Source organism: Mugil cephalus, chromosome 1 (genome assembly GCF_022458985.1).
Source record: "Mugil cephalus isolate CIBA_MC_2020 chromosome 1, CIBA_Mcephalus_1.1, whole genome shotgun sequence".
Taxonomy (NCBI): domain Eukaryota; kingdom Metazoa; phylum Chordata; class Actinopteri; order Mugiliformes; family Mugilidae; genus Mugil; species Mugil cephalus.
In genome coordinates this window covers 30,287,240-30,309,408 of record NC_061770.1, presented here as the reverse complement: position 1 = coordinate 30,309,408, position 22,169 = coordinate 30,287,240, and the positions used below count along the sequence as shown (strand labels likewise).

General features: G+C 41.3%; 1 protein-coding gene and 2 long non-coding RNA genes across 3 annotated transcripts; 2 read left to right on the top strand and 1 right to left on the bottom strand.

The window, feature by feature from the left end:
* Nucleotides 1–3,091: 3,091 nt before the first annotated feature.
* LOC125010432 lies at nucleotides 3,092–4,932 on the bottom strand. The gene is made up of 5 exons (XR_007113071.1): nucleotides 4,752–4,932; nucleotides 4,424–4,669; nucleotides 4,172–4,336; nucleotides 3,700–3,774; nucleotides 3,092–3,362 (listed from the first exon to the last, which is right to left on the bottom strand). It is a non-coding gene; the product is annotated as an uncharacterized LOC125010432 (long non-coding RNA).
* A 3,291-nt stretch (nucleotides 4,933–8,223) lies between these two features.
* Nucleotides 8,224–8,743, top strand: LOC125024429 (Fc receptor-like B). The gene is made up of 2 exons (XM_047612201.1): nucleotides 8,224–8,365; nucleotides 8,445–8,743. The coding sequence occupies exons 1-2, from the start codon at nucleotides 8,224–8,226 to the stop codon at nucleotides 8,741–8,743; spliced, it is 441 nt and encodes a 146-aa protein (XP_047468157.1).
* Nucleotides 8,744–20,095: 11,352 nt separating this feature from the next.
* Nucleotides 20,096–21,889, top strand: LOC125010443. Its single transcript, XR_007113074.1, has 4 exons — nucleotides 20,096–20,233; nucleotides 20,586–20,660; nucleotides 21,099–21,172; nucleotides 21,471–21,889. It is a non-coding gene; the product is annotated as an uncharacterized LOC125010443 (long non-coding RNA).
* The last annotated feature ends 280 nt before the right edge of the window (nucleotides 21,890–22,169 follow it).

Sequence of the window (22,169 nt, the reverse complement as noted above, 5' to 3'; positions counted from 1 at the left end):
GCCCCAACGATGACTACGTGATGAGACGTGTTTAGGTGTGGAAGGACAGTCTCCACAGTCTCCATCAGTTGGTCGTAGTCTTTGTCCTCCAGACAATCAGCCAGATGCTCTTTCAGCCTGACACCTGCCGTGGCGTGGTACAGAGCGAGCAGCAATGCAACTATGGCAACTGGACACACAGTGAAATGAAAACATTGTGTTTAAGAGTTTAACACAAGCTGCCAAGATGGGAAACTTGTGTTTGACCTTGGTTGCGTCACACTCAAAGACTAATACTGTGACCAAAACAGTCATTTTGATTTCAGTAAAGTGAAATGACTACATGCTGACACAGAATCACATGTATAAGTGAAATGAATGATATAATCCACACTCCAGACATCAATCTGAAAAGTAGAACTACAACTTTCTTTAATGTTTTTTTTTTATATACTGCAGACGGAGAGACAATGTAGGAACTGATGAGGGCCATAGTGTACTTTCAATTTCACTGCTGACATGTAATCCAGGTCAGACTGAATTAAGAGAGAAAAAAACTCACCAAATTTCCACATCAGAAATTATTATTTATTCATGGAATGTTCTGATGAAGCATGAAATATTATATATAATCAACCATTCAAGTTGAGTTTTATACAGTAAGACTATATAATTCTTTTTCCTGATGTTCAACTGTGAATATTTACTTCACTGCAATAACCAATAATTACTGCATGCTGTATACGTTATGTTACAGTCAAATCATGTTGAAAAGTTGTGGCTCAAATACACTATACGACCTGTAGTACTATCTATACCTGTAGCACACGTCTCAGTCCAGCACATAGTAGCAGGGTGTAACATGCTAGTCGGCTCAGCATACATGGAAGTTGCTGGGATAGTGTACAGAAACATCTGTACCCACTGTGGAATAGAAGTACCCAAGTCCCAATGGGTCACACCACTGAAGGTGGTTAGAACGAAAGGGCCAAGGTTCTGTGGGACTTGAGCTTCCAGGATGAAGACAAACAGGTCCTGGCAAACTACTGGACATAGTGGTGGTGGACAAGGAGCAGATGGTGATACTGTTTGACGTCAACATCAGAAAGAAGGAACACAAAAAGGTTGAGAAGTACCAAGGCTTGACGGAGAAGATAAAACAAATGTGGAAGGTTAAGGTCAGCGTGGTCCCCGTGGTAGGAGGAGCACTGGGGACTGTGACTCCCAACCTCAAGTAAAATAACATGGTATTATAATGGCTGGTGGCTGGTAACTTGCCATGAATGCCAGATGTATTAAATATGATACAAAGCAAATTATTTGTGGAAGTGGTTAATCCTCTTCAAAAGTCCTTTAAGTACTTAATTTAAAAATATTTTGACTAATATATCATATTTCAGGCTCCATTGGGAATGACAAGTAAAAGGAAACAGAGCGTAAGTACAGTACACTTTCTCACAAATTGTGTTTTCAAGATAAAATTGATTTGGCATGTGTTACTATGTTCTCACACACACACACAACTAAAAAGTTTCCAAGTAGAGAGCTGATTGATAATTGGGGTTGTCTCAGTCATCCGAGTCATGGTAAACCTAAAATGCAATTTGCCTAGGTGGTGTTGTTTCATGGTTGCTGCCTTGGCGGCTGTCAGTGCTGGTGACCTCAGTTGGACAGTGACCGGGCCGGGTGGTGTCTCACAACTTCCCCTCTCCCTTGTATGGCCTGGGGATTCCCTGTGTGGGATGTTGGTGGCGGGTGTGGACAGTAGGGTCATCGATAAGGGAGGGCTTCTGGGTTTGGAACCCATGTGCTCCCCCCCCCCCGACCCGACTCTGGGCTCTGATGGTCTCATATTTAGATATTTAGGGAATGCCCACATGAATATGTGATGTCACCTGCCAGCTTGTGCTGGGTCACATCAATAACTACTGATGAGTCCTGTCTAATAAGGACTGGACTCCTCTTTCACTCTATCACTATTTGCCCTATCTTTGACTTACCCTTACCCTCCGGGACTCTCCCAGATCCCAGAGATCTGCACAGAACCCCCCTGGACCCCGTCAAACATGAGTGAGGTGGCGAGTTGTAGCACTGTCCTCCCTGCCACAAAAGGTCACTCCACTCAATAAATACCAACAAACTAGCTCCCAGAGAGGGCCACTGATGGTCACACACACTGAAACAATACAATATTCAGATTTAAGAATAGAACTGCATCAATCTCGAATGTTGACACCCTGTGTCAGAACCAAATGCACACATTGCGTTTGCAACCCTAACCATCCCTACCACCAGACCTCACGCCACTAAAGCAGTGGCACATAGTGTGGGTCCCCAGCACAACAGAATGATAAATGTTTGTCATCATATGTGGTTTGATTAAACGTAACTCGGCACAGCCAGTCTGTATTATTATTTCATAAGACCATTGTCAGTGTGAAAGTGACTGTACCACAGGTTATTTCATGAGGACGTTAATGATTTTAAAAGCTGAGGAACGTTCTGCTATAGTTATAATTATCATGACACACGTTAGAAAACATTGACATTTTGTACCACGGAACAAACACACACAGACGCTCTGATGTGTAGCACATGACTTTTATTCTCATCTCTGAAACTCTCACAATAAATTCTCGTCTCGTCGCTGACCACAAACTGAAAAAGCAATACAACTTCAGATACGCAGCTAACTGCGGTGTGTTTAGAACCAGCAGCAGAGTTCATCTGGTGAGAAACTGTGTGAACAGACGAGGCTGATGGAACAAGTTGGTTAACCTGCTTGACGAAAATAAACCGAAACCTCTCTGATACGTTGGTTAAAGCGCACACACTGTCAGGCTTAACAAAATACTTTAAATTTAACACAGAACACAAGTGAGAGGTCAAAAGAATGTTAACTATTCTTTTTCAGTTTGTACAGTAACTACAACAATTCAATTGTGTTACTTCCTGGTTTTCATGTAGATCACAGAGCTCCTCCTTTCAGTCAGCGCTTAGCAACCTGCAACACAGCATAGAGAAGGCAAATATCATGCAAGTTGTAGATCATATCAAGAAATTTACTAAGCAAAGCCCCTCGACCATTTAAATGACACCATCTTAGAGACATGACAATAGAATCAGTCCTTGGAGACAGAGTTTAAAATGTTGGAGATTCATACAGGATGTGTAGATGCTGCACTGACAGAAGACGAGGAGCTCGCTGACTCAAGGTTTTTAAGTTGCTTTTGAGTTTTCTTTCTATAAGCGGACAGCAAGAACATGCTCATAGAAAGAGGAGGAGACAATAGACTGTATCTGACTTACACACTTAACTGTAGAATAGCATACGTCATAGTCAACAGGGTCTCGTGTCGTTGAGTGAACTCTGGACTCAGCTGCTGTGAAGACAAATAAAAAACTACACGTGTGTTTTCTTTGTTAAAAAAAATACAACATTCACAGATATTGGGATTAGCAATGCTATGATTAATTTTAATTCTGACCCAGCTGTGGAGCCAGTTTTTATCTGACAGAAACAATCAGTTGAAACATATCAGCTTAATGTCTCTTTTACACGATTGGTTCTGTAGTTGTTTAAAACCACAACTTCTCACTATTAGCATGTATTCATTGTTATGTTAAATAACTAGTTAAATAACTAAGTCTCAAGTTACGTCAAACAGTGTAAATGCTGAGTAGCATGCTAACTGTGGTCTATAAGGTTAGAGGAAATACCGTTCTTCTTCCTGGTCGTTGATACAGTAGCGTATATTGGTTGGCTTGGTGCAGCTGCATTGGCATGTACAGAGCCTGGAAAAAACACGATCAATATATATATTTAACGTTGTGTCCGTGAAATGCATCATCTCTCACCGTTAAATCTGTCTGATGCTCTGATGAGTCTGGTTGCCTGTGAATGAAATTCTGCAAAACAATGCAGCATCTTTAACATGGTCATGGCCCTAAAGTACACTGAGGGCCTTATTTTCTATGTAACAACAGAAACACAAGAGGGAAGTTCATTTCATTTGGAAAATTGAGCAGCGTTTAGTGAAATTATCACTCAACAAAAGCATTTATAATGTGGAAAGCTTTGGCCCTAGCACAGAACCCTGACACACTCCACTGACTTTTGTGAATGTGGATGTGGATGAAGCAAAGCAATACCAGTGAGTGCAGAGACTAAACTTCACATTATGTTATTCACCTCTTCTACAGGCAAATCTGCCAAAGCAGATTAGTAGTCCCACGACCAACAAGAAAAGTGTCAACAAGACGGCGATGATGATCCATGGTGTACTGGACGAGGAGTCAGGGTTAGAATCTACTTGATCTTCTGTATCTTCTGTATCAGCGATAGAATAACCTGAAACTTAAAGAGATGGGAATAGTTTGAGTGTAAACATGTCTAAAGATCAACACTTTATGAATCTTAATTTAAATAAACAACATGTCTCACCTCCAACAGATAGCCAGCTCTGAGGTGATTCTCCAACTCCAGAGATGTGACATTTGTAGAATCCTTGATCAAGCATAGAGACTGTTTTGATGATCAGATTTCCTGTGGAGCTTCTCCACTTGTGGGCTCCATCTTTATAGAAATCAGCTTGGATGTTGGAGGAAGATATTTTGGTTCTGCAGCTCAGAGTCACATCTTCTCCCTCCATCACAGGAAGAGCAGGACTCTCCAGGATCACAGAACCAGCTGGACAACACGATCATATTTAATTCATCTTGAAATCATGTCGAGATAATCACAAAATATCAGTGTCAAACTGTAAACATACAAGGAACATTGATGTTTATGATGTTACTTCTCTCTCCTCCTTCCTCACACCAATACTTTCCAGAGTCAACTTGAAAAACACTTTCAATGGTGCAGTTAGGTCCTCTTGATATTGTGTTATTAGCGGTGCAACACGAAGGTATCTCCCCAATCGACTTATGTTCAACATCACAATAAAAGACTCCATCACAGTACAAAATGACCGACTCATATACAAAAAACTGCAGTCTGTTTGGAGCAATACGAAGAAAAGCTGCATCTGAGACCAAGAAAAACAGAAAAATTCAGTTTAGACATTTACTCCTGCAATCTGATGGACAACATTTACAATATTGAAAAGTATAAAAGTAATAGAGGAACTCCTGTGATGATTAATCACATCAATCTCAAGATATTAATGCTTCTTTTCTTCAATTACCCAACAAAAAATGTTCTCACCTACTTCCTGATCCTGTGCACACAGCAGGATCATCACAGTCACTGAAGATAGAAGAAAATAGATGAATCAATAAAAGTTTTGTCGTCTCTTATGGCTGCTCAGGATGTTCAGCATGTTTTCTATTAAATGTGTAATACTTCAGTTAAAAGCATTAAATTTAAGTTAACTCACTAAAAAATGTTCAAAGACTTTCACATACATGAGCTTTTTAACTGTAAATGGAGTTTTTATTCCTTCGTTTTAGTCTGGAAAGGAGCCAGTACTCACACAGTGCAATGTAGAAAGCTGTGACCTCCATGTTGTCTTGACGCTGACTGACTGATGTGTAAAGTGAGAAGTGGTCTCTTCCTGTGTGGCAGGAACCTCCTCTAAGAAGCAGAGGTAGTGGAAATAGCCTAAATATCAGTGGGTGGTGCAAAGAGTGAAGCCAGAACAAATCTGCGTTCAGTGCAACTCTGTTGTTCGCTTAATGATGTCCTCCATGTTGGTCTGTAGATTATTATCATTCTAACATATACTTATGAGTCTAGTACAACTGAGACTCAGAGTAAAATTATCTTAAAAACAGTGTACATATTTAACAGCTTACTCCTTAGAGTGCTGGAGGTTTAACTCCTCAGAAGAAACATTTTTAAAAAATTCATTTAAATTAAAATGTTTTGTAAATTACATTATAGAAAACATCCGATAGCAATGACATGATTCTTACTGCATTCAGCAACCCCTTCACTAGAACTGGGTCCAGAGTTTATAGAGAAATAGCAAAAAGCACACATATTCTACACATGTTCTAGTAAAAACAGAACCAGACCAGACTCTCCATTGGGACATTTGGATGAAACCAAAGTACCCACACTGGATTTTTCCTTTTTCCAACTTATGATCCTACACTGGACTGACAGACAGCATAGAGGCAGTCATCATGGAGACAAAAGAACAGGCCCTAAGTACAAGAGCCATAGAGGCCAAGATCTACCAGAGCAGATGAGACCCAAGATGCAGACTGTCCAAAGACGCCCCTGCTACAGTTCAGCACATAGTAGCAGGGTGTAAGATGGTAGCCGGATCAGCGTACGTATAAATATATGCAAGTCTTAACTTGGCCCTTTCTCTGCTGCTAACCTTTCAGCAGCCCACCCCCTCCCCATCTCCTCCTTAGTGCTACGTCTATCCAGTACCATGCTATTTAATTATCTTTACCTTTTGTAAAGCATCTCATAACAATTCATATTATTGGAACTAGATAAATATAACTGAATATGCTCTCTCTCTCTGGTTCTGTCAGGTTGTTCTTTGCTGTTGCAGACCCTGCTCTGCTGTAGCCTTTCTTGATGGCTTGTGAAGGCCAGGAAGGTGTGGTCTTCCTAGGTTTCAACCAGGTGCATGGTAGAGCAGAGGGCAACAGAATCATACCACCAAAGATGTGCAAAGTCTTCCTCATGAGGATGGCAGAGTGACTTGCAGTCAGTGTACTTGAAGCAGTCCTGCAGGGACTCAGCCTCTTAAGTCCTCCTCCTTACTGTCGTTCTGGACACAGGCTGCCGGTGAATGAGAGGGACATATTTTGGAGTGAACAGGACAAGGTTGTGATCTGAACGGCATAGGACGGGAAGGGCAGTGGTACTGTATGCATTGAGTGCATTTGCAGGTCCAGGGTGTTGTTGTCTCGTGTGTAGCGGTCAGAATACTGGGAGAGTATGTCCATGATGACAAGATTAAAGTCCCCATTGATCACCATAAAGACATTTGGCTGCTGCATCTACAGACAGGAAACAGTGGTGTCGTCGACAGCCACTTCGGCCTAGGCTGATGGAGGGATGTAGATGGTGATCACAAAGTCAGACGTGAACTCCCTCAGCACATAACAGGTGGCTTTTTTTTTTTTTTTACTATGGCCACTTGTGTCTTTTGACCCCTTGATGAGTTACGTTTTATTACTCTTGGTTTATCCTTCCTGAGTTCTGCAGCACCATCTGTTCTTGTTATAAGTTTTTACACTAAATTGACTTACGTCTTCTTGCAAAACAAATATTTGTATATTCTGTCCAACAATTTGGAACTCTTACAGTTAAAACACAAGCACATAAACAAGAGTTGGGAGAATTGAGAGCTTTATAAACCACTGGAGCATTCTGGTGCTGGAGAAAATGTATAATTTAGGTCATCTAAGCAGGTTTAGATGATTTATCACATATGAACACATCGTCTCTATGTGAAATAGATCGAGATCTAGCAGATCTAGCATACTCAAAGATCTTTTCTCTTAGTGTTTTATTCTAGGGTGATTGTGCGGTTTCGTCTGTGGTGCTTTTATTGTCTGTTCTTATTTCAATTTTAGTTTTAGTGTCCATCAAATTGCTGCTGGTCTCATTTCAGTCAGCTGCAGAATGGAGGGAACATCTGTCCAGAGGCTGCTGGGTGAGTCTGATCTGCTGGATGTGTGTTGGTGTCTAAACATTGAGAGATGATCACTGCTGCTTCCCACAGCACAGCAGTCATTAAAGCTCAAAGTGTGGTTTCTCTTTAGTTGTAGGCTCTCTGCTGTGCTGCACAACAAACCAAGGTTAGTCAACTTCCTCTGTTACAGTCTGATACTCACTGAGTCTGACCAAGAAACGCCATCAAAACTCTGTGTCTTTACTGTGTGAGAGTGAGTCCAGTGACCAGCTGCCTTAAAGGGACACTTCACCACTTTTTATGTGGATATTCAGTCTGTGTTGATGCTAGTTGAAGCCAGAACTTCCTCTGAGCCATAAAGACATAGAATGCTGAGCTTCCCATTGTTGTTAAACTGTCGACATGTTCAACAGCGTGTTGTCTGAGTTGCTGTGTGTCACCAATCTAGACTGTAGCTGCTGTGTTGTGTGACAGAAATATAAAGTATCACTGTTGTTTCTTCTGAACCCTCCCAGCTCGTCTGACTGTGAGTCCCAGCAGCTCTCAGTTCTTTGAAGGAGACTTTGTGTCTCTGAGCTGTGATGAGGACGACAGCTCTGCTGGATGGACTCTGAGGAGAAACACCACCAAACGACAGATGACTCAGTGTGGAGCTGGGTGGGGAAAACTAGTTGGTTCTTCCTGTAACATCAGCTACACCTTCCCATCAGACAGTGGAGTTTACCTGTGTGAGTCCAGAGAGGGAACAACCAGTAACAGCATCGACCTCACTGTCTATGGTAAGCTCAGACTGTGGAGTTAGTATTGATGAAGCTGTGTGGAAATGGATGAAATGCTGTAGTCTGTCTCTGTGTTGAGGTGGACCAGTGATCCTGCAGAGTCCTTTCCTCCCTGTGATGGAGGGAGATGAGGTCACTCTGCTCTGTAAAACAAAGACCACTCCCTCCATCCTCTCAGCTACTTTCTACAAAGATGGCTCCTTGATCAGGACTGAGTCTACAGGTCACATAACCGTCCACCATGTTACCAGGTCTGAAGAAGGCCTCTACAGGTGTAACATCATCGATCACGGAGATTCTCCACCCAGCTGGATCACTGTCACAGGTGAGGAGGTTCACTTTGATTTCAACTCTTATTTCATCCACATGTTCATCTGACCAGGTGAGATTCTCTCTCCAGAGAAACCTACAACCACATTTTCTCCCACATCAACTGAGGCCATGCCCAATCCATCATCCTCCCTCCACCTTGATCGCAGACTGGTCTGCCACCTGGTGGTGTTCTGTCCATACTTCATCCCCCCTCCTCATGGTGTCTTTATTTCGACACAGACCAACAGGTAACATTCAATCATCAATCAATCAATCAATCAATCAATTAGTTTTCTGGATTAATTCACTGTCTATGTTTTCTTTTTCACCTGTTCTGACTGCAGGAAACAACCTTCCAGTCTCCATGATGGCAACCCACTTTCATCAGGGGTTGGTTGATGACTATGACAACATTGACGATGTCACCACTGAGCATCATTTCTGAAGTGATCTGGTCTCAGGTCTGATCCTCAGGTCAGAAACCAGCATCATCTCTTCCTGTCTGTAGTTGATGTGTCAGAGTGGAAAGGATTCAGGTGGATGTGAAGTAATTTGGAGGCAGATGTCCTAAACTGGCCATCGTACAGAAACTACCTTTTCCCTGTTTTACCTCTACTCAAGGGGTTACTGAATGAGTTCAGAATGATATCAAGGTGTTAAACGAACCATTCATGAGTCTCCCTGATGTGAGAGTGGGAAGAGGTTGTGTTGGGTGGTGTTGTGGGTTCTCCTGATGATCCTGGTTCTGTAAATGTCCTGCTCCAAAATGGTCTGTATTATGCATTGAGTTTTCCAAACCATGCTTTGATTGTGGTGGTGATGACGCTCTCAATGGCACTAACATAGAAGTTGTTGAGGATTTCAGTCAAAATTTTCTCAGAAAGTGCAGTCTTGTGCTGAAGTCATCAGGACTGCAGCGCCATCTATGGTTGATATAACAAATTCAGAGATCATGTCTCTTTTTGTTGTGTTCTTGCATGAACATGTGGTTTCATCTGTGGGCTTATTTCTTCTCTTCTAATGCCAAGAGGAACAGGAAGGAAGAGGCTTTTAGTTTCTGTCAAACTGCTGCTGGTCTCATTTCAGTCAGCTTCGGAATGAGGGGAACATCTGTCCAGAGGCTGCTGGGTGAGTCTGATCTGCTGCATGTGTGTTGGTGTCTAACCGCTGAGAGATGATTGCTACTGCTTCCCACAGCACTCCACTGGCACTAGTGTGTGAATGTGTGTGTTCTTGTGTGAGCGAATGGGTGGATGTGTCTCTGACTGCAAAAGCGCTTTAAGTACCTTTGAGCAGGTAGAAAAGTGCTATATAAAAGCTAGACCATTTACAACAGTCAATAAAGGTGAAGGTGTGGTTTCTCTTTAGTTCTGGGCTCTCTGCTGTGCTGCACAACAAACCAAGGTTAGTCAACTTCTTCTTTCTAGTTAAAATTGTTCAATCTTTATCATCGTTGTTACTTAAAGTTGATGCTTTAAGTCAAGATCTTTCATAGAAAAGAGCAGAAAGAGATTATTAGAAACACTGAGTTTCCGTGGGCCGCTTATTTATAGACGTTTTCAACTAGAGTCTAATGTTCGTGTGGTTTAGGGGGATGGTGGGGGGAGGAGGTGTGAGTGTGTTATGGTTGTGTGTGTTCCAGAGAAGAGCCAGAGAGAGAGAGAGAGTAAGGCCACATCCACATGAACCAAAACAATCTTTTTTTCTCCAGGTTCCCTTGGCATCTTTTCGAGAACTTTTTCATAAAGTTGTATATTGCCCTAGCAACGAACGAGGGTCAGTATCTGGTGCAATATAGTCACAAGTATGTCGTCTGCCATTGATATTTTGGTTGTTGTTATGATATGTTGGGTGCTCGAGAGGCGAGGGGTGGGGCAATGACATCATCACGTTCATATCAACTGTTCACACCAATGAAAAATGAAACAGCACAGTGTCCGTGCCTGTTTTTGTCACTCTGGGACCTGGATTAAGAAAGGTGCCGTTCCAGTCACCAAAAAATCCGGCTCAGTCATGATAGTCGATTGAAATGTTTCCTTAGGAGGTGTTTCCTTTGCCGATACCTCCTGTGTTGGAGAAGAATTTCAGTAGGCTGTGAAGGTTGAAGATATCTGAACTCCTCGACTGACTGCACTAGCTTTCTATGGATGCTGGTGGCGACTGCTGTAGTCAGATCCATCTGCTTCTTGGGAAAGGACATCACCATCTCCTTGGCTTTGCTTGTACGATATATGAAGTGGAATGGGTGTATCAGGGGGTCCGCTGCACTGATGATGTAGTGTTTTATGATCCTTTCCATGGATTTATTTATGAGAGAGGTGAGCCAAAGGTAATTCAAAAGTTTTGTCTTATTTTTGGGGGGGCTGGAAACTGTGGACAGCATCTAAAGATGGATGATGGTGCTATTGTCCATGGCGCTCGAGAACAAGGTCTAAAACACCCCCTAGTTGCTGAGCACAATGTTTCCAGATCTGGTCACTGAATCATGTGAGCTGCTCTCTCTGGTTCCCCTGAGGGCTCTCACTACGTCCTGAATGTTGCAGGTGAACACAGAGCTTCCGGGGTTGAGAGTAGATCTCATCTCATCAAGCTGGATGGGGTTGTCTGTCTCGAATCTGGTGTGAAAAGTAGTCATGTTGCTCAACAACTCAAACAACCAGTTGATAGAGAAACAACATATGATGTGTTTTCGTGATGGGATGGGATTTGATTAACATCAGGTTTAGGTTTTATTTGATCAGTTTTGTCAACAATAAAATGAATCATCATTGTTTCACCTGAACCCTCCCAACTCGTCTGACTGTGAGTCCCAGCAGCTCTCAGTTCTTTGAAGGAGACTTTGTGTCTCTGAGCTGTGATGAGGACAACAGCTCTGCTGGATGGACTCTGAGGAGAAACACCACCAAACGACAGAGGACTCAGTGTGGAGCTGACTGGGGAGAACCAGCTGGTTCTTCCTGTAACATCAGCTATGTCCTCCCATGGGACAGTGGAGTTTACTGGTGTGAGTCCAGAGAGGGAGGAATCCCCGGTGGTGTGTGGTCCGTACACTAAAAGCTCGTTAAGTGTGTAAATAAAGTAAAGTGTCACGTATGTGATGATTGCAGTATAGAAAATGGCATCCGACGCAGGAGCCAAATGTTTTACTGTCATTTGTTTTTTTTCGGCTCCCGTGCATTTGTGGATTATTACTGTATGTCTGGAAATCAGTTGTGTGTGTGTGTGCATTGCTCGAAATGTTCAAGTTAATGCTAATGCAGTTTAAGATCAGCTACGGCTGCAGCCTTGGTTGAGGGCACACACATAAATTGTAAACAATGATAAGGTGCAAGTTCAAATGTTAAAGTGGTAAGCTATGGGCTAGCGATGTTTATTATTTTAGTTTGTGTTCATACAATGTAAATGTGAAATACTTTAACTATAAGGGAGATTTATTCTGTTACATTAAGTGAACACTTAATGTACTGAACGTACTTCATGTACAGTCATATAATGAAAATACTCTTTCAATGAGAGGTGATAAAGATGATGTGTGTAAGGGTGAAGTGCATACATGATTGAGGATAGACAGATTACATGATTACAGAGGAAAATGTTTATCTTTGGTTTAATACAAATTTGATAAGTTTATTTCTTGAAAGTATGTGAAAACAGACATTTAATGTGAATGTTGTCTTAAAATGTTTCAGATTGGTGCTTTAATGCAGATAAAATAACAAAAATAATTCATGATTGCAGTGAAGAGGTTAAAATGAATGTGACAATAAACATAATCCAGATGAATGGAGAATGAGCAACAGTTTCTATCTTATATTTCCAGAGGATTATCTATATATCTGCCAGTGGAGACCAAGCCGGGACCCGCTACAAAAGCAAACTATTTTTCTACAGCTTCCTTTGGCATTGTTTCTTCATAAAGGTAGATCCATTCATAAATGGTATCTAGTTTTAGAAACACTGTTTTACACATCCTAGGTCTTTTTTCCCCTGTTTCTGCTACAGAACTCAGTCAAAAAAAGAAGGAGAGGCGGAGCATGCACATTGACCCTGCATGCTGAATAGCCCCAGAACAAGGCTCAAGCATGTTATCTGCCATCAATGTTGTTGGTTGTTGTTGGTCAGGGGTGGGGTGATGAGATCATCATGTTTGTATCGAGTGTCCACACAGAAGAAAAAGTGAAACCTTACAGGCATTTGTTCTTTTCACCCTTGGACCTGGATTCAAAAAGGTGCGGTTCCAGTCACAGACAAATCTGGATTCTTCATGATCATTTACCGAAACTCTCCTGAGGAGGTGTTCCCGTTGCTGACATGTCCTGTGTTGTTGGAGCATTTCAGCAGGTTGTGAACGATAGTGGCCAGATATTTAACTCCTCGACCAGCTCCACCAGCTTACTAAGGAGGATGGTGGTGACAGTTGTGGCCAGATCCGTCTACTTCATGGAGAAGGTCACCACCATCTCTTTGGCGTTGCAGACATTCAGTTTCAGGTGAGAGCTGTCAAACCACCCTACGAACTCCTGAAGAGCTGGTCCTTGGTGTTGGGAATGACAGAAGAGACAGGAGAACTGTGTCGTCAGTGTATTTGACCAGGTAACCATCGGTGTAGTAGATCAAGAGGAGGGGTTATAACACGAAGCCCCGGAGGTCAATCGAGGTGAAATGAAGCTCTGAGAGGGAGTTGTTGATCAGTACTTTCTGTGAACTGTTGGTAATAAAGTCCATAATCCATAGAATTAACTGGTCATTGAGATCAAAGTGAGAAAGGAGTGTGGGGCTGCAGGTTGTTGAATGCTGAGGAGAAATCAACCAACAGTCTAGCTGAAGTGTCATGGAGCTCCAGCTGTTCGTGGACATTGTCTATGATGAATGTCTTGGAATCATCAGCGCCTCGGCGTGTGCGATATACAAACTGGAATGGATCTATCAGGGTGTCCTTTGAACTGATGATGTTAGCTTTTATGATCCTCTCCATGGATTTAATAATGAGAGAGGTGAAAGCCGTGGGTTGATGATTATTCAGAGCGTTTGTCTTACGTTTTTTGGGGATAACTCTGGCTTGTTTCCAAAGATGGATGATGGTGTGACTTTCGATGGAGCTCTGAAACAAGATCTGAAACACGCTCCTAGTTGCTGAATGTAATGTCTCAGGACCTGGGGCCTCATGTATCAAAGTTGTGTGCACCCAGAAACGTGGCATACCAACTATTTATAATTCAGTTTTGACTTCTGTCCCCAAGAAGTTTCAACAACATTCACACACTGAGCCTCCAGGTTCCCATGGACAATAGCCTCGTTAGAGCTCTATTCATAGGGTAAGTTAGCCTAGGCACACAGTTTCCCCCCATTCAAGGACAGGTAAGTATCAGCCATTATGGTAATTAGTGACCCCAGTCTTCTGGTCAAGCAAGTTTCTGGTGGGTGCTACCCACAGAGTTTTTTCCTATTTAAACCTCAATTTCCCACTAGTTCATCAGAACTGAAGAAGCTACTCGGATGAGTGGCGAAACGTCTTCAAGAAATTCTACAAGTCCAGCTGACCTTATTCAACGCTTTTTTGGATTACCATGACCTGGATGACTGAGAACCTTCACAGACACGTGGCATACGCCCACGTCAACGTTCCTTTGGGATTAATCCATATGAATACATATGAATCCCAAAGGATTAATCCATATGGAGTAATCCTTTGGGGACCAGACCTAACATTGTGTATTGTGACAATGGTTCAATATAAAAAGTTACAGAATCACTAAAAGGAGGACAGTTGAATGACCAGCCAATAGTGTTTGGTATAAAACAGTTTTCTGGCATCCTAAAATAACACTCTAGGGCTGAAACTTATAATTTCCAAATATTTCAGAGTGCCCTATAAAGGGTTAATCCCATTTTCAAAAATGTCACAGTGTAAACATGTTACATAAATTTAAATAAAAAACATAGATAATTGTGATTATTTCTATAAATGTGCATTTTTATTCATCATTTCAAACATATATTATAGCAAACAAAGAATATTGTTGATTTTTTGCACAATTTAAAAGGAACAAAAGACAATAGAATAACATGATAAACTGTAGTATAGTAAAATTTAATAATTGTTTTCATGTTAAGGTTTTCATACAATATTCACATTAAATGTTATTATAAAAAGTTGTGTGTGAGTGTTTAATTTGACCACCTTATGATGCTCTATTCAGATCCTTGGTCTGAGTCAGTGTTGAGTTTGCAGACTGCTAGTTTTCCTGCTCTGTGCAGAAACATTATAGGTAAAACCAAACTTTTGGGCACTGTGAACCAGGCTGCAGTCAACAACACCGCACATGTGGTCTGAGATGAATCGTATCTGAGACCACCAATCAGTGTTCCCACAAACCTGAGCCACTGCACTCCAGTTATGACTGTGATGGTCTGGAAGGCCCTCTGCTTTGTTTGGTCCGCGTGTTCCCTGTTCCCTCCCACCTCCCCACCTGGGCCAGGACGAATAAGAATACAGAGAACCAAGAGGCTGCAGAGGGAGACAACAATTAAGAAGAACACCGACAAGCATGATTGCACGATGATCATCGATGAGTTGTCGACCAATGTGGTCAGACCTGGTGATGCAAAACAAAGCAGCCAAACACACCCAACACTGAAGTTTCTGAGCCTGAGCCCCCCGGCCTGCTTCAGACCCAGGTAGGTGACAGGATGCGCAACAGCCATGTAGCACTCAATGCAGGTGAGGACATGAAACAGAGTCTGACCAGGTGAGGTGAAGGAGAAACTTTGTATCGCCACCCGGGTTACACTATGATTTTTCATTAAGGCGCCATGACAAAAACAAAAGCATCCCACGAGGCTGACCAGTTCCAGGGCGATCACATTAAAGGTGTAGACGTCCGAGTGGCTTGTCACAGCTGCTGAGGATCCAGAGCGTTGTCTCCTCCATCGCTGGTAGCCCGTGTAGAGGACAAGGATGAAGACAGGGACAATGAAGATGTTGATCACAGAGAAGGCTGTGAAGCTGAAAATGCTAAGTCTGGATTCTAAACAGTAGCCGAGTATATCTGAGAAGGTGACAGAGGAGTTGAAGGAGAAGTGGACGGACATATTTATCATATGGAAGTAGGAGACAGGTGGACTAGGGAGAAGAACAAGAGATTAGTCATTATTCAGTCATTCAAAACAAAAACATGTTTTGGCAGAAAGATGTCCTTCTGAAAACTAAGCAGATGGTGGCAGCAGTGAGCTAGTGGCCTTCCCTCTTCTCAGGACAAACCAGTGTTTTCTCACTGACATTTTTTTCAGATTTAATAAAATCAGTATCATCTGAAGTTGAGTGTTTTTTATAAACAAACAAACAAAAAAAAGATCTTGGATCCCTCAGAGTTCTCACTATTTCTGCATAAAAACGCCTCAAAACATCAGTGAATTTTTGTCAGGCTGGGCTCAAAGCAGGACTCAGATGCACAGGAGTGGCAGTTAAGGTGAATTTACTTCACAGAATCAACAGGGTGAGGATACTCGAACAGAGAGTAAATAAAAGTGCTATGAAACAAACTCCTGACGTGGCTATGAAATCTTATCAAAGTAAAATCACTCCAGAGGAGAAAAAAACAAAGACACTCACGGCTATGAAAGCTAATAAACAAAAGGTGCTCCAAAAGGGAGGAAACTCACAATACTAACTACACTAACGAACAAACTAACCTGACCTAACGGGAGGTGAAAAATTAAACCCTGACAAACAAAAGACTCTCCAAAAGGGAGGAAGCAAAACCTGGTAAGGAAAACTAGGGAAACAAAGAATCACTCCAAAATAACAGGAAGAAAAACAAAGAAAGACTAAACACAAAATCACTCCAGAAGGAGGAAACAAAAACAGCTATCTCTAAAGAGAAAACCTAATCACTAGAACTAAGCTAAAAAGTTACAAAGAAAAATCGGTAACACTTTCTATGAAGGTTGTATTTATAATGCCCTATGAATGCACTCATAATATTTTATAAGGTGTCTATAAAGCATTATAATGGTCATTATTACCATCTATACATATTCACAAGTCGTTATAACCAACATCATGATGCATTATGACAACTGTTTATGAATGATTATAATTGTAATCTGAATAGTGCATTATAAATGTGTCAATATCTGCCTAGTCACAATTGTATGATGCATCATAACTACTTTGCTTTGCTAAATGTGTATAGTGATGCATAATGAGTTTTGACTTCACCTATAGTGCTTTATATCTGTAGTTATAAGTATATGTAATAAAGTTATAATAACATATACATCTCCCCACAGAACACTGTTATAAACAGCTATGCAATATCATAAGTGCTATTTGTCAGCGCTAAGTAAAGTGACAAGAATATGACACTATTATTAACAGATATAAGTTACTATGAGTAATTAAAAGGTGCAATGAACTAAGTACTGAGTCTGGCATCTTTACCCCATATGCACAATGTTAATATCATAGGTGTTATTTGTCAGCTTTAGGTAAATTAGTGCAAATGAGGTGTTGTGGATATAAGACTATTTTAAACAAATATGAGGCACAATGAAATGAGAGCCTGGACAGTAAAGACAAAAGGAATGCATTTAGTTCACTTTATTTTCATTTAAACCAACACACATAATCAGAATGATTATCAATGTTCTGAGCACATTACACAAACACATGAAACACATGAAACAGGCCACAAAAGGCCCGTTTCATGTGTACGGCGTGGTCCTAGAGATGTGGCTCTTAAAAGTGCCTTTGGGTTGGTGAGGTGATTCAGGGTCAGAGGTCAGGGGATGGTTTGACAGCGACTACAAGAAGAACAGAGGCAAATCTTTAGTGCTCTAGCTGGGTTTGCTTCTTTATGCAGAAAGGTTTGATTGAAAACACATAAGCAGATCACGTTTTTTGTTTAAAGCAGCCTAATGAGACATTATGTTACCGCAGATTGTGCAGGAGGTAGATCGAGGGTGCAGCCCAGGACACCAGCTGATGCTGCTGCTCCAGAAGACCACACCATAAAAGATGGCTGAACCACAGAGTCGTAGAAGGACCTCAATAGGGCGTCCTGCACTCCTAAGGACCTCAGTCTCCACAGCACATGGGGTCTGCTCTGACCCTTCCTGTATAAAGTTGTCAGTGCAGTCCAGGTTCTTATTTTGGTGAACACCCAGGTACTTGAAAGAGTCCGCTATCTCAGTGTCCATTCCCTGGGAGGGAGCAGTGCTTTGCTCCAACGGAAGTCCACTACCAGCTCTTTGGTCTTTCCCGCATTAATCCAGAGGTGGTTTCTGCTGGCACCAGGCCACAAAGTTCTGGTTCAGTTCTCGGTACTCCTTTTTGTCTCCATTGTTGATGAAACCAATGACAGCTGAGTTGTCTGAGACCTTTTGTAGCTGACAGTTAGTTGTATGGTGGGTGTAGTCGGCTGTGCAAATGGTGCAGAGGAGCCAGTTTCCTGCTACAGATCACCGTGGCCATAGCCAGATTCACTTTCAAGATGAAATATACAGTGTGGGTACTTTGGTTTCATCCAAATGTCCCAATGGAGAGTCTGGTCTGGTTCTGTTTTTACTAGAACATATGCAGAATATGTGTGCTTTGTGGTATTTCTCTATAAGCTCTGGACCCAGTTCTAGTGAAGGGGTTGCTGAATGCAATGAGAATCATGTCATTGCTATCGGATGTTTTCTACAATCTAGAAAACATTTAAAATTATATATTTTTAGGTGAGTTTCACCACCAGCATGTTGTTAAATGTGTGCACTGTTTTTAAGATAATTTGACTCTGAGTCTCAGTTGTACTAGACTCATAAGGGCGGCTATGGCTCAGTAGGTAGAGCGGATTGTCCATGAACCGAAGGGTTAGCGGTTCGATCCCCTGAGTGTGCCATATGCCGAAGTGTATGCCTTGAGCCTTGAGCAAGACACTGAACCCCCAGTTGCTCCCAGTGCAACTGGCGCTGGTGTGTGAATGTGTGTGTGCTTGTGTGAGCGGATGGGTGGATGTGTCTCTGACTGTAAAAGCACTTTGAGTACCTTTGAGTAGGTAGAAAAGCGCTATATAAGAGCAAGACCATAAGTATATGTTAGAATGCTAATAAAGTACAGACCAACATGGAGGACATTATTAAGCAAATACCAGAGTTGCACTGAACGCATTTGCTCTGGCTTCACTCTTTGCACCACCCACTGATATTTAGGACTCTGCTTCTTAGAGGAGGTTCCTGCCACACAGGAAGAGACCACTTCTCACTTCACACTTCAGTCAGTCAGCGTCAAGACAACATGGAGGTCACAGCTTTCTACATCGCACTGTGTGAGTACTGGCTCCTTTCCAGATTAAGACTTAGTGACAAAAACTTCATTTACAGTTAAAAAGCTCATGTATGTGAAAGTCTTTGAACATTATTTAGTGAGTTAACTTTAATTTAATGCTTTTAACTGAAGTATTACGCATTTAATAGAAAACATGCTGAACATCCTGAGCAGCTATAAGAGACGACAAAACTTTTATTGATTTGTCTATTTTCTTTGTGTCTTCAGTGACTGTGATGATCCTGCTGTGTGCACACAATCAGGAAGTTGGTGAGTAGATATTTGTTGGGTAATTGTTGAAAAGTTACTTATTATACTTTTAAATATTGTAAACGTTGCCCATCAGGTCACAGGAGTAAATGTCTTACCTGAATTTGTCTGTTTTTCTTTATCTCAGATGCAGCTTTTCTTCATATCTCTCCAAACAGACTGCAGTTCTTTCAATATGAGTCGGTCACTTTGTACTGTGATGGAGTCTTTTACTGTGATGTTGAACATGAATCAGATGAGGAGATACCTTCGTGTTGCACCACTGATGACAGAACATCAAGAGGACCTAACTGCACCATTGATAATATTTTTCAAGTTGACTCTGGAAAGTATTGGTGTGAGGAAGGAGGAGAGAGAAGAAACATCATCAACATCAATGTTGCTTGTATGTTTGCAGTGAGACACTCATATTTTGTGATTATCTCAATATGATTTCTGGGTAAATTTAATATTATTGTGTTCTTCAGCTGGTTCTGTGATCCTGGAGAGTCCTGCTCTTCCTGTGATGGAGGGAGAAGATGTGACTCTGAGCTGCAGAACCAAAGAATCTTCCTCCAACATCCAAGCTGATTTCTATAAAGATGGAGTCTTCATGCGGAAAAGCACCACAGGAACTCTGAACATTAAATTCATCTCCATGCCTGATCAAGGATTCTACAAATGTCACATCTCTGGAGTTGGAGAATCACCTCAGAGCTGGCTGTCTGTTAGAGGTGAGACATGTTGTTTTATTTAAATTAAGATTCATAAAGTGCTGATCTTTGTACGTGTTTACACTCTCAAACTATTCCCATCTTTTTAAGTTTCTGGTTATTCTGTCGTTGATACAGAAAATACAGAAGATCACGTAGATTCTAATGCTGACTCCTCGTCCAGAATAAGTACACCATGGATCATCATCGCCGTCTTGTTGACACTTTGCTTGTTAGTCGTGGGACTATTACTCTGCTTTGCCAGATTTGCCTGTAGAAGAGGTGAATAACATAACATGAAGTTTAATCCCTGTGCTCACTGGTTTTGCTTTGCTCCATCATGATTCTTCCACATTCACAAAAGTCAGTGGAGTGTCTCAGGGTTCAGTGCTAGGGCCAAAGCTTTTTACATTATAAATGCTTCTGTTGGGTAATAATTTGGGTAAAAATGAAATGAACTTCCCTCTTGTGTAACTATTGTTACGTAGAAAATAAGGTCCTCAGTGTACTTCAGGGCCATAAACCTATTCAAAATGCCATATGTTTTTGCAGAATTTAATTCACCGCAACCACACTCATGACTTTCGTTCAGAAGTTATTAAATATACATATGTATTGTTTTTTTTTTTTCCAGGCTCTGTACAGGCCAATGCAGCTGCACCAAGCCAACCAACATATGCTACTGTATTAACGACCAGGAAGAAGAACGGTATTTCCTCTAACCTTATAGACCACAGTTAGCATGCTACTCATTTACATAGTTTGACGTAACTTGAGACTCAGTTATTTAAGTTTCTGTATAAGTTCAAATTTTTTTCTATTTGAAACTGGCAATTTTTTGATCTCAAGCACAAGTCATTGAATCAAATTCAACAACTGATCAGATTACAAAATGTGGAGCAAGCCAAAGCTCCCAAGAGGCTTTGCGACACTTCGTGCAGCATAAATACCAATGAATACAAGCTAATAGTGAGAAGTTGTGGTTTTAAACAACTGCTGAACCAATCGTGTAAAAGAGACATTAAGCTGATATGTTGCAACTGACTGTTTCTGTCAGATAAAAACTGGCTCCACATTAACAAACTCCAAAAAGTGGCTCCACACTAACAAATAAGACAATTGTGTAGTTTTTTATTTATCTCCACAGCAGCAGAGTCCAGAGTTCGCTCAGCGACACGAGACCCTGTTGACGATGACGTCTGCTATTCTACAATTAAGTGTGTAAGTCAAAAACATTTTTTATCTCTTTCTATGAGCATGTTCTTGCTGTCCAGTTATAGAAAGAAAACTCAAAAGCAACTTAAAAACCTTGAACCATCGAACTCCTCGTCTTCTGTCAGTGCAGCATCTACACACCCTGTATGAATCTCCAACACTTTAAACTCTGTCTCCAAGGACTGATTCTATTGTCATGTCTTTAAGACAGTGTCATTTAAATGGTTGAGGGGCTTTGCTGAGTAAATTTCTTTGTATAATCTACAACTTGCATGATATTTGTCTTCTCTATGCTATATTGCAGGTTGCTAAGCGCTGACTGAAAGGAGGAGCTCCATGATCTACATGAAAACCAATAAGTGAAACAATTAGAGCAAGAATTATTGTAGCTACTGTACAAACTGAAATAGAATAGTTGACATTCTTTTGACCTCACGCTTGTGTTCTGTGTTATAAATTTAAAGTATTTTATCAAGTCTGACAGTGTGGGTGCTTTAACCAACACATCAGAGAGGTTTCGGTTTATTTTCATCAGGCAGTTTAACCAACTTGTTCCATTAGTCTCGTCTGTTCACACAGTTTCTCACCAGATGAACTCTGCTGCTGGTTCTAAACGTGCTGCGGTTGTTTATGTATCTGAAGGGGTTGTATAGCTTTTGTAGTTTGTGGTCAGCGACAAGACGAGAATTTATTGTGAGATTTTCAGAGATGAGAATAAAAGTCATGTGCTACACTTCAGAGCGTCTCTGTGTGTTTGTTCCGTCGTACAAAATGTCATTGTTTTCTAACGTGTGTCATGATAATTATAACTATAGCAGAACGTTCCTCTGCTATTAAAATCATTAACATCCTCATGAAATAACCTGTGGTACAGTCACTTTCACACTGACAATGGTCTTATGAAATAATAATACAGACTGGCTGGGCCGAGTTAATTTTAATCAAACCACGTATGATGACAAGCATTTATCATTCTGTTGTGCTGGGGACCCACACTATGTGC

Excerpts from the sequence above, each read along its gene's own strand:
- LOC125024429 (XM_047612201.1), top strand. The coding sequence starts at position 8,224 with ATGACTCAGTGTGGAGCTGGGTGGGGAAAACTAGTTGGTTCTTCCTGT. Across the intron at positions 8,366-8,444 it reads CATCGACCTCACTGTCTATG|GTGGACCAGTGATCCTGCAG; the intron begins GTAAGCTCAGAC and ends CTCTGTGTTGAG.